Source organism: Cololabis saira, chromosome 4 (genome assembly GCF_033807715.1).
Source record: "Cololabis saira isolate AMF1-May2022 chromosome 4, fColSai1.1, whole genome shotgun sequence".
NCBI lineage: Eukaryota > Metazoa > Chordata > Actinopteri > Beloniformes > Belonidae > Cololabis > Cololabis saira.
The window spans coordinates 7,823,870-7,837,326 of record NC_084590.1 but is presented as its reverse complement, the minus strand read 5'-3'; the positions used below and the strand labels follow the sequence as shown (position 1 = coordinate 7,837,326).

The 13,457-nt window shown below is 44.5% G+C and overlaps 1 protein-coding gene across 1 annotated transcript in view; it reads left to right on the top strand.

The window, feature by feature from the left end:
* Window positions 1-13,457, top strand: part of gkup (glucuronokinase with putative uridyl pyrophosphorylase) — a 35,128-nt gene that overhangs the window by 2,874 nt on the left and 18,797 nt on the right. The window contains exons 2-8 of the mRNA XM_061718745.1: window positions 5,263-5,369; window positions 5,463-5,507; window positions 6,812-6,965; window positions 7,042-7,113; window positions 10,136-10,224; window positions 10,310-10,466; window positions 13,117-13,194. Coding sequence (XP_061574729.1) covers window positions 5,263-5,369; window positions 5,463-5,507; window positions 6,812-6,965; window positions 7,042-7,113; window positions 10,136-10,224; window positions 10,310-10,466; window positions 13,117-13,194 — 702 coding nt within the window. The remainder of the gene's footprint in view (window positions 1-5,262; window positions 5,370-5,462; window positions 5,508-6,811; window positions 6,966-7,041; window positions 7,114-10,135; window positions 10,225-10,309; window positions 10,467-13,116; window positions 13,195-13,457) is intronic.

Here is a 13,457-nt window from a genome sequence, read left to right as displayed (position 1 = left end):
GGTTTTGCTGAAGTACGCCACCACTTTCTCCCCCTCTGACCCCACCTGACTCAACACCGCCCCCATCCCAACATCACTGGCATCTGTGTCCAGGACAAACGGTAGGTTGAGGTCTGGGGGGGTGAGGATGGGAGACTCCGTCAAGGCCTTCTTCAAAGAGCTGAAGGCCAGCTCGCACTCAAGAGTCCAGGCAAAATCACAGTCTTTCCGTTGCAGGCAGAACAGGGGTGCGGCTATACAAGAGAAGCCACGCACGAACCGCCTGTAATAAGACGCAAGTCCAAGGAAACTCTTCAGCTCCCGTAGATTAGTGGGGGCTGGCCAGTCCTTTACTGCCCGCACCTTGTCCTCCAAGGTGCTGATGCCTTCTCCTCCGACTCTGTGTCCCAAGAACTCCAACTCTCTCCTCATGAAGCAGCACTTGTCGGGGTGGAGCTTCAGCCCCGCTGCTGCTATCCTCTGTAGAACCTGTCGCAGAGCTCCTAAGGCCGCTTGGAAGGAGCTCCCGTGGACCAGGATATCGTCCAGGTAGACCAGGCACTTCTGTCGGGGGACGTCGGCCAGCACTTTTTCCATTAGCCGTTCAAACGTGGCCGGGGCGTTGCACAGGCTGAAGCAGAGAACTCGAAACTGCCACAGCCCCCGTCCAGTGCAAAAAGCTGTCTTTGGTCTAGCTTCAGGACTGAGGGGCACCTGCCAATACCCGCTGCGCAGGTCTAGGGAGGAGAACCAGGACGAGCCGGACACTAAGTCCAGACACTCGTCGATGCGGGGCAGCGGGTATGAGTCTTTCTTGGTCACACTATTCAGCGGTCTGTAGTCCACGCAGAATCTCATCTTTGGACTCCTTTTCTTATTGACCATCACAACCCCCGAGGCCCAGGGGCTGTCAGAGGGTTCAATGATGCCGGTTGACAACATCTCATCAATAGCACTGTCTGCTGCTGTCTGATGGGCCAGGGGGAGGCGGCGGGGGCGTGTTTTGATGGGCCGTGCATCGCCTGTGTCAATTTCGTGCTGCACCAAGTGTGTCAGGCCCACCTCCTCTTCTGTCAAAGCAAAAATGTCCTTAAACTCCCACAATACCTGCCACAGCTCCTCCTGCTGCTCAGGTTCCAAGCTATCACAGCTGCGTTTCCACACCTCCCTCACTGCTGCCAGTCTGTCCACTCCCAGAGCTGTGGGTTGTTGAGTGGGGGTGAGGCTGGGGGCGGGGCTGGGGGTAGCATTGGTGTTGGGGGGCATTGCTGCAGGAGGGGGGATTTGGAGCGGGGGGTGTGTTTCAGCCACTCTCGAGGTTGGTGGGTGTGTTGACGTGGCTAGCGTGGGGTGCACCATTTCAACTGTGGGACCCCCTGGAAAGGCCAGTGTGTTCTTCCCCAGATCTAGCACACAGCGAGCAGCCCTCAGGAAGTCCAGTCCTAATATACAGGGGTCCTGTACTTCTGCAACCCACACCTTAAAAGACACTGACAGCCCCCCCACCCGTATAGCCACAACCCCTTTCCCAAGCATGGGGGCTAACCCACCAGTCACTGTTCGCAGCTTCACAAGAGTGGGTGTCAACTGTGTCCCTGCTGGAACCACGTCCGGTCTCATTAATGTAGCTGTGGAGCCGGTGTCGACAAGGGCCGTACATGGAGCCCCTGCCAGGGTGACTGGAACATGGCAGAAATCCCCCATGTGAGTCCAACCAACCACCCTCACAGACTCAGCGATGTCATCTGCTTCTGGGGGGAGTGGAGCCCCGCTCCCCCGTCCGTGCGGCTGGGCTCCGTCCAATGAAATCAAGGCAGGGTGGGACACCGGGGTGGGGGTCTGTGTCGTCCCATTTACACAGACCCGGGGGCGTTTCCCTGAATATCAGCACGCCTGGGGCACCTCACGCTTATATGGCCAGCCTGGCCACACAGCCAACACACAAGGGGGCCCCGGCGAGGGCGGGTGCCGCTCTGTGGTGATTGTAGAGACACAGCACGGATCAGTTCAGTCAACTCGGCCGCCCATGCTGGTTTCTCTTGTCCTGGGTCTCCCTGCATCGCCGTCCTCACAACAGGGTTGCTCTCCGGGTGGCCGCCCTCTACTGCTCCTCCAACGACCTCTCTCTCCAACGCCAGCTCCAGTGCTTCCTGCAGAGAGCTGGGGTGTGCCAGTTGAGTCTGGATGCGCAGCTCTCTTGGGGTTATGGCTCGGATGAACTGGTCCCTGGCCAGCTCGCTCTGCACCTCAGGAGACATGTGGGCGTATGCTCTCCGTGCCAGGGTTTCAATGTCATTAGCCAATATGCGGAGCGGCTCCCCTGGCTGTCTCTGTCTGCTTGACAGCTCTGAACGCAGCACACCAGGCTGGCTGCACTGACCAAACCGCCGCTTCAGAGCCCCAACCAAGGCCCCATAGTCCGCCCTCTCGGATGGGCTGAGTAGGAGCAAGCAGGATAAGGCTTCTTCTGTAAGGCACAGAGCTAGCTGGAGTGCCTTTATGTCCTCAGACCAGCCCACAGCCTGAGCCAACAGTTCAAATTGAGCCTGGAAGGCTTCCCAGTCCGCTTTACCATTGTATTTCGGTGTTTTCACCTGGAACTGGTTATAATGGGCGCCACCATCCTTGGTTACATCCGGCACCACGTCACTTTCGGCAGGAGCTCCCCTGCTGGAGCGCCGCCCGCGCTGGGTGAGTCGAAACCGGCAGCAGCAGCCAGCTCTATGGCTGTCTGTCTAAGGCGAGACAAACGTTCTGGGGCATTGTCATAATCACGCCATACACCGTCCATCCCCTCCTGTTAGACCTTCTGGCGAGCTCCGGATCGTTCCTGACGTGCTGCCATTACGTTTAACTGGCGAGGAAGAGCTGACGTTGGCAGAGCAGGGTGGAGGAAAATCCGTTGTTTAACTTCTGACACCAAATGTAGCGATCAGGATGTATCAGAAGGATGAGGAAGCGTAAACCAGTTTAACAGATTTATTATCTGTCACAGAAATGGGTTACTGATGGCCGTAACCACGCCAAAACAACAAAAACGCTGCTGAGTTACTCAATCAGCTGTTCAACTCCGCTCAACAGCTGTTCAACTGACGCGCCTCCTAACGGGCGCCGCTCAGCCGCTCTACGCATGCGCACACTCACACTCACAACTCCCGTGCTTACCCCGCCCCTACCTGTTCTCTACCCACAGGCTTAACATTAAACAGAACATCTGAACATGACAACATTACTAACATAACTGAACATAACTGCAGGGTCGCTAAAATATTAAGAGAATAATGTCGTAATATTATGAGAATAAAGTGGTAATTTATGAGAACTCTAACAGGAAGAGCTACATACGTCTTTTGTGGAAGAGGAGCTGTCTGGTATAGCATAGCATACTATAGTATAGTATAGTATACAATAGTATAGTATAGTATACTATACTATGGTATAGTATAGTATACTATAGTATACTATATTATACTATAGTATACTATAGTATAATATAGTATACTATAGTATACTACACTATACTATGGTACTATATACTATAGTATAGTATACTATACTATGGTATAGTATAGTATACTATACTATAGTATACTATATTATAGTATACTATAGTATACTACACTATACTGTGGTACTATATACTATAGTATAGTATACTATACTATGGTATAGTATAGTATAGTATATTATAGTATAGTATAGTATAGTATAGTATATTATAGTATAGTAGTGGTGACTGCAGGGCTAGCGGTGGTTACTTCTGCTTCCATTCAAAGAGGTTTTGTTGTTTCTCAGGAAACAATGACGATGATCATAAACATTTTCCTCTTCCACAAAAGACACAATTTCTTCCAAGTCTGTGTGGTTCTTTCTTCGTAATAGACGCAGTCGTTTACACAATCGTTTTAAAGTCCTTATACTGATAATAATTCAATGCTGATGTGCCAAAAGATTAAGTATTTCCTTATTTGTAAAACCGATACCAAAAATATAATAAAATATAACAAGATGCTCAATATTCCTCATTTTAACACAGGGAGAAGACTCCTCTTCTTGTTAGAGTTCTCATAAATTACGACTTTATCCTTGTAATATTACGACTTTATTATCGTAATATTACGACTTTATTCTCATAATATTACGACTTTATCCTCGTAATATTATGACTTTACTCTTGTAATTTTACAACTTTATTCTCATAATATTACGACTTTATTTTCATAATATTACGACTTTATTCTCGCAACATTATGACTTTACTCTCGTAATATTATGACTTTATTCTCATAATATTACGACTTTATCCTCGTAATATTATGACTTTACTCTTGTAATTTTACAACTTTATTCTCATAATATTACGACTTTATTCTCGTAATATTACGACTTTATTCTCGTAATATTACGACTTTATTCTCGCAACATTATGACTTTACTCTCGTAATATTATGACTTTATTCTCATAATATTATGACTTTATTCTCGTAATTTTACAACTTTATTCTCATAATATTACGACTTTATTTTCGTAATATTACGACTTTATTCTCATATTACGACTTTATTTTCATAATATTACGACTTTATTCTCGTAATATTAAGACTATTCTTGCAACATTATGACTTTATTCTCGTAATATTACGACTTTATTCTCGCAACATTACAACTTTATTCTCATAATATTACGACTTTATTTTCGTAATATTACGACTTTATTCTCATATTACGACTTTATTCTCGTAATTTTACGACTTTATTCTCATAATATTACAACTTTATTTTCATAATATTACGACTTTATTCTCATGATATTACGACTTTATTGTCACAACATTATGACTTTATTCTCGTAATTTTATGACTTTATTCTCATAATATTACGACTTTATTCTCGTAATTTTACAACTTTATTATCGCAACATTATGAATTTATTCTCATAATATTATGACTTTATTCTCGGAATTTCCCATTTTTCTTTTGTCTTAGTTTGGCCCTAATACTCCGTCGTAGTTTCTAGCATTTTTGGTCACATATTTTGTAAATGTCCAGGTTGACTGAAGAGTTCAAACCCTCTGAGATGATCCTGGTGTCTGCTTTAAGAAAAACTGTCTAGATTCAGTGATATAAAGCTAAAATAAAAGTTGAGCTAGAATAAACATAGATGTCTAACACAAGTTTAGCTGAAGCCAGACGAGCAGACATTTGAGGGACCCTAAACCTAACAGCTTTACCAGACCTTCAGCGTTGAAGCTTGTCAGCCGTTTGGTTCCTCTCCCCCCAGAATGACGACACGGGTCTCTACAGCCACCTGGCCGGCGTACCGAAGGCGCTGCTGCCTGGCATCGGGGGGAAGAAGATCCTGGACTTCTGGTGGGAAGCTGTCAACATGTACGTGAGAGGTCCAAACACGAGCAGCTCCAACATCTGCTGAAGTTTACAGTGTTTTCTATCTGGATGTTGACGTGTCTGACTTCTGTCCAGGAGGCAGCTCTTCACCGACGTCTATCTGGTCACCAATGCGGACAAGTGAGTGTCCTCACTGCTGCTCTACGTCTAGATGCTCTACGTCTAGATGCTCTACGTCTAGATGCTCTACGTCTAGATGCTCTACGTCTAGATGCTCTACGTCTAGATGCTCTACGTCTAGATGCTCTACGTCTAGATGCTCTACGTCTAGATGCTCTACGTCTAGATGCTCTCACCAAACCTCTTACTAGGGATGGGAATTGATAAGATTTTGCCAATTCCGATTCCATTTTCGATTCTGTTTAAAGATACGATTCTCTTATCGATTCTCATTTGGAAAAAAGGAGAACAAACAGGTCGATGAGCATCAACTTTGTTTTATATCTTTGAGGTCTTAAGACGCCCCCAGCCTTGGGCTCCTCCATGGTGCCAGGGGGTCCCCACAAAATTATTTGTAATATAAAATATGTATTTAATATAAAATAATAAAATAAATATTCTTCTGTAGAAATTAACTAAATACAACAAATAATTCTGTGGCAATTATACAAGAATGTCCAGTAACATGTTCACACCACGAACTTAGTCCCTGCGGGTGACATTCATCTATTCTGGCCTGATATTCTTCCCTGCCTTGATGAAAGGAGAAGCTGCGGTAGATGCTCTTTAACTTCTCCATAGATGAGCTGACGAGCTGCAGTTGTCCGCCGGAGCGCCAGGCTCGTCCTCGTGGCCGAGCGTGCGGCTCTTCCTGCCACACGCCGGCCGACTCCGGGTTGCGAAGGAAAGCCCGGCCAGTTTCCTCCCTTTGTTGAAATGTCCACATTGCAAGTATTGTCGCCCTGTTGTCATCCTTTTTGATAAAATGTAACCAAACTTTTGAGCATTTATCGCTTTATTCTTAGCACTTTATTACTCAGCACTTTAGTACCTCAGAATTTTAATTTTAAATCTAATTTTAATTCTAAGTGATCTTTTTTTTTTTTATTGGATCTGTTTTTTATCTTGGTGTTGAATGCATGCGTGAAAAAATGCACTGATGCTGCTGCTGCTGATGTAACACCTTAATTTCCTGCAAATGATTAATAAAGTATCTATCTAAGATCGTTTATGCCGCTTTGTCCCCATGTTTTCCTGCTGGGCGCGAATGCGCACATTGCGTAACATGCGTGGTGACGTCATTCGCGCACACTGGAGTCGATAAGGGAATCGTTTGCAAAAAAGGCAAACGATTCCAAGGAATTGAAACACTGGGAACCGGTTCTCAACAAGAACCGGTTCTCGATTCCCATCCCTACCTCTCACAGCTGCTCTACGTCTAGCTGCTCTCCCCAGACCTCTGTGAACCTCCCGTCCCTCCGCAGGTTCAAACACTACGAGCGCTGGGCTACGGCCAACGGCTTCCCGGTGGAGAACGTGGTGAACGACGGCAGCACCAGGCCGGAGGACCGGCTGGGCGCCCTGGCCGACCTGGAGCTGGTCATACGGAGCCGGCAGCTGCAGGACGACGTGGTGGTGGTACGAGGACTCGGCCTGAAGTCGGAGCAGCTCAAACATTGCTTGTAGAGTCAGCGTTTGTTCTCTGTGGACGCAGATCGCCGGAGACATGCTGTGTGCAGACCAGAACTTCGACATCGCTCAGGTCATTCGCTTCTTCAGGTCAAAGGTGAGGAACGTCCACCACGACCCACTCTGCTCAAAAGCTCTTTTTCAGACCAAAACACAGACTTTAGACCCTCTATCAGCTGTTAGATGCTGAGGGGAGTCTCTCCGTTGGTTCAGATGTGACCGAAACTGACCACTGGTTCCGTTTTCATCCTCTTTCTGCTGAAAACGGTCCAGAATTAAAGAAAATCCCCACCGTTCTGTTCTGGGTGCAGAGCTGGTGTAATCAAAACTCAAACCAGACCAAACCATGTTTACTGAAGGCGTGTTTCCCGATTGTATCTGGTTACGTTCAAAGGTTTGAGAGCTAAAATGATTTACAAACAGACTGGTAACTTACAGCAGACCGACGAGTGAAGAAGACCCCTGAGTTTGTGGTCCCTGAAACATCAGGACCAAGAAACAAGACCATGAACTCAGCAAACGTTAATAACAGACCGTGTCTATGTGGTTGGGATCAAAGAGAAACTTAAAACTGGATCTCTGGTGTTGTTGTTTCTTTAACTGTAATTGATTCACTTTAAGATTTTCTGGCTGGTTGAGGCTTAAAAGTTGATTTTAAATCTTAGTCACATGAACTGGTCAAACAATAGCTGGTGTGAAAGAGTGTGCAGCTCCATGAAGACCGGAGAGCTCCTGAGACAGGACACAGTTGTGGACTATAAATATGTATGAATGAATGAATGAATGAATGAATGAATGAATGAATGAATGAATGAATGAATGAATGAATGAATGAATGAATGAATGAATGAATGAATGAATGAATGAATGAATGAATTTTATTTTTGTGTCATGTCCGAAGATCCATCCCTTACAGGATTATAAGACACCAGAAACAGAAAATCATCAAATACACAATATCCACACACTTAATTGGGAGCTGCACAATGTACACCGGAAAAACAAAATAAATAAATCAAAAACCAGAATGGATATTTTTACATATATGTTACTTTTCTTCGCCTATCCCACTCTTTCTCCAAATAGTCAGCAAGTGCAAATACTTTATGATCAAAAATCCATTTGAGTCTCTCAGCATCGCTTACCCACATCAAATCCAGATTCTTACATCTATCAAATAATTTCTGACGCAGCTCATGATACAGAGGACAATAAAATAAAAAATGGAACTCATTTTCAATGTCATTAATCTTACAGTAAGGACAAATCCTGTCTTCTTCTGGGACCCCTCGATAACGTCCTGTCTCAAGGTGCAGAGACAAGATTCCACAACGGATTTGGGCACATAGTGATCGTTGTCTTTTAGATAACGAGGCACAAACATACTTTTCACAGCTATAACAACTTTTTATAAAACTAAATATTCTTAATTTGGGTTTATACAATATGTCCTGTGACCATTTGATCTGATAAACATTAAACAAGGCTTCCTTCGCCAAAGAGACATTCACAACGCTCCCATTCTGAAATGCATGCAATGCGCCAATCCTCATAAATATACCCTCTACTTCACTTGCCCATGCACCTTTTATTGTGACATCCCATTTTAATATTTTCTTGGCAATTCTATTCTCTGGCATCTTCACTATTCTGTTCCATAAAGCTAACATAGCACCTTTCCAACGTACCTCACATTGCTCCCATCCCATATCTCCCGTTATAGCTAGTATGGGCGCGAATTTATGAACCCCTAAAAAATATCGGATTGCCCTATTCTGTACCCTTTGACCTTTCATGTTTTCCTTTAAGCCCCATACTCCTGCCATATAATCAATAACAGGACAGACGCACGTCTGAAATAATTTGGAATAGGAAGCATATCCCAAATCGCCCAGCTTTTTAGTCTTTCCTATTACACCACCAAGCGCCCTACTTGCAGATTCAGCTAACAGAGATGTACCATATTCAAAATTTAGATGTTCATCCAAATTAAAACCTAGGTATTTGTAGTTTCCTACATACTCTAACTTTTGTTCCCCAAAATAAAACTGTATGTCACTCCTTTTAGTCCCAATCTGTCTAAAATGCATAATCTGAGTTTTGCTATAATTAACAGTAAGTCTCCACTTTCTACCCCACTTCTCTGCGCATACCAACATTTTCTGCAGATCCTTTTCGTTTTCAGCTACCAAAATTATATCGTCCGCATAAAGCAAAATATCTAATTTGTTACCATCATAGTTAAGACCCAGTCCTAGGTGTTTTATTTCCTTAACTAAATTATTAATAAAAATGGCAAACAAAGTAGGAGAGAGGCAATCCCCCTGCTTGACACCAGAAGGCGTAGGGAAGTATGTACTGTAAGTAGTAGTGTTAGTTGCAGGAATTACCTGTTTTACTACAATATAAATACATAAGTAGTAGTATAAGTGGCAGGATATAACTGGTTGTAATATACGTACAGGACTGTCTCAGAAAATTAGAATATTGTGATTTTCTGTAATGCAATTACAAAAACAAAAATGTCATACATTCTGGATTCATTACAAATCAACTGAAATATTGCAAGCCTTTTATTATTTTAATATTGCTGATCATGGTTTACAGCTTAAGAAAACTCAAATATCCTATCTCAAAAAATTACAATATTCTGGGAATCTTAATCTTAAACTTTAAACCATAATCAGCAATATTAAAATAATAAAAGGATTGCAATATTTCAGTTGATTTGTAATGAATCCAGAATGTATGACATTTGTTTTTTTAATTGCATTACAGAAAATAAAGAACTTTATCACAATATTCTAATTTTCTGAGACAGTCTGAGACAGTCTACATAAGTAGTGGGATTAGTACTGTACATAAGTATTAGTTGCAGAATTTAACTGGTTGTAATATAAATACGTAAGTAGTAGTATCAGTTGCAGGATTTAACTGGTTGTAATATAAATACATAAGTAGTAGTATTAGTTGCAGGATTTAACTGGTTCTACTATAAATACATTAAAAAAAAGAAGCTATTTCCCACTACCGCGTGTAAACAACCTATCGTCATGGATACTGGTGTATGTGTAGATGTTTGAAGGCAGCTCATCTCCAGCCTCTGGTGTTGGTTTCAGCCCGGAGAGGTGGTGATCTACTACGAGCTGGAGGATGGGGAGGAGAGCAGCTCCAGAGGAATCGTGGAGGCGTGTCCCGACACCCACAGGTGAGGCAAACATCCCAGCACAGCTGGAACAGCTGCTCTCTGGGACTGCAGATGGGGTTTCACCTGATTCTGTCGTGTAAATCAGGATAAGTCGCTTCTTGGAGAAACCTGCGAAGGGCCTGACGGCGTCGCGGCTGGCCAGCGTGGTGTTCTACTGCATCCGGAGAGAAACGCTGACCTCCATGTCGGACTTCCTCAGCCTGCAGCCTGACGCCTCAAATCAGGCCTTCGGACACTTCTGGGTTGGTACAGCTGCCCCGAGTCCAGCAGGAGAGGGGGTTCTGTTGTCTTCGCAGGAACCAGACCTTCTGTTCTGCTGCCTCTTTCCTCTGGGAAATTGGACCGTGAGACGATTCAGCTGAACATTCCAGTTCAGCCTGGTCAACTAGATGCTTCATTGTGGCGTGGATGGGATGGAAAAGGATACACTTGTGAAGACTTATGAACACTTGTGAACACTTATGAACACTTGTGAACACTTGTGAACATTTATGAACACTTGTGAACACTTGTGAACACTGGCTTCACACTTGTGAACACTTGTGAACACTTGTGAACACTGGCTTCACACTTGTGAACACTTGTGAACACTGGCGTCACACTTGTGAACACTTGTGAACACTTGCTTCACACTTGTGAACACTGGCGTCACACTTGTGAACACTTGTGAACACTTGCTTCACACTTGTGAACACTTGTGAACACTTGTGAACACTTGTGAACACTTGTGAACACTGGCGTCACACTTGTGAACACTTGTGAACACTTGCTTCACACTTGTGAACACTGGCTTCACACTTGTGAACACTTGTGAACACTTGTGAACACCTGTGAACACTGGCTTCACACTTGTGAACACTTGTGAACACTTGTGAACACTTGTGAACACTGGCTTCACACTTGTGAACACTTGTGAACACTGGCGTCACACTTGTGAACACTTGTGAACACTTGCTTCACACTTGTGAACACTGGCGTCACACTTGTGAACACTTGCTTCACACTTGTGAACACTTGTGAACACTTGTGAACACTTATGAACACTGGCATCACACTTGTGAACACTTGCTTCACACTTGTGAACACTGGCTTCACACTTGTGAACACTTGTGAACACTTGTGAACACCTGTGAACACTGGCTTCACACTTGTGAACACTTGTGAACACTGGCGTCACACTTGTGAACACTTGTGAACACTGGCTTCACACTTGTGAACACTTGTGAACACTGGCGTCACACTTGTGAACACTTGTGAACACTTGCTTCACACTTGTGAACACTTGTGAACACTAGTGAACACTTGTGAACACTGGCGTCACACTTGTGAACACTTGTGAACACTTGCTTCACACTTGTGAACACTTGTGAACACTGGCTTCACACTTGTGAACACTTGTGAACACTTGTGAACACTTGTGAACACTTGTGAACACTTGTGAACACTGGCTTCACACTTGTGAACACTTGTGAACACTGGCTTCACACTTGTGAACACTTGTGAGCACTGGCATCACACTTGTGAACACTTGTGAACACTGGCATCACACTTGTGAACACTTGTGAACACTTGTGAACACTTGCTTCACACTTGTGAACACGTGTGAACACTTGTGAGCACTGGCATCACACTTGTGAACACTTGTGAACACTGGCATCACACTTGTGAACACTGGCGAACACTTGCTTCACACTTGTGAACACTTGTGAACACTTGTGAACACTGGCTTCACACTTGTGAACACTTGCTTCACACTTGTGAACACTGGCTTCACACTTGTGAACACTGGCTTCACACTTGTGAACACTTGCTTCACACTTGTGAACACTGGCTTCACACTTGCTTCACACTTGCTTCACACTTGCTTCACACTTGTGAACACTTGTGAACACTTGTGAACACTTGTGAACACTTGTGAACACTTGTGAACACTTGTGAACACTTGTGAACACTTGTGAACACTGGCTTCACACTTGTGAACACTTGTGAACACTGGCGTCACACTTGTGAACACTTGTGAACACTGGCTTCACACTTGTGAACACTTGTGAACACTTGTGAACACTTGTGAGCACTGGCATCACACTTGTGAACACTTGTGAACACTGGCATCACACTTGTGAACACTTGTGAACACTGGCGAACACTTGCTTCACACTTGTGAACACTGGCGAACACTGGTGTCACACTTGTGAACACTTGTGAACACTTGTGAACACTGGCGTCACACTTGCTTCATACTTGTGAACTCTTGCTACACACTTGTTTCACACTTGTTAAACACTTCTCAACACTTGCTTCACACTTGTGAACACTTTGATCACACTTGCTTCATACATGTTTCACACTTGCTTCACACCTGAACACTTGTGAACACTTGTGAACACTTGGGTCACACTTGTGAACACTTGTGAACACTTGTGAACACTTGTGAACAGCTCCACTGAGAGCTGAAGGTCTTATCTCAGTGATGCCAGGAGAGAACAGGAGAACTTGATTCACATGGAGACCAGAGCTGTAAGATGAAATATTCAGATATAGACGAGTCCAGCTGGCCCCGGAACAAGTCTGACTACCAGCAACGTGGACCAAACCAGACGGGGCGAGGACTAGATCATCCCCCACAACAGACTCAGTGGTCCAGACTCCCACAGCTCCCCCGGCCCATATCACCTACTGGAGTTTCACTCATCATTTGCCGGCATCGTATGTCCTGATTGCTGCTTGGAGACATACTGTGAATGTGGTTGTGTGTGCTCTCAGTCACTGTAGTGCCACTTTGTATCACTATGATAAACGGCGAGGAGACACAATCAGAAAAAAGCCATGAATTCCATCAGACGCTAGTGGTTTATTCAGGAGTGCTGATGATGTTTCATGTGTCTGGTCCAGGAGTGGCTCATCAACCGCAAGCAGATGGATGTGTTTGGAATGAAGCTTCCAACCGGCTTCCAGCTCATCGGACAAGTGGTCTGTACCCCTGTGAACACACACACACACACACACACACACACACACACACACACACACACACACACACACACACACACACACACACACACACACACACACACACACACACACACACACACACACACACACACACACACACGCTTGGTCTTCCATCTCTACTCTCTTCCTCTTCAGAACCAACAACCATTGCTTCCTCTGCTTCTCCATTAGACAGAGATCCAACCAGGAATCATGGCACATACACAGTAAACATCCAAGCT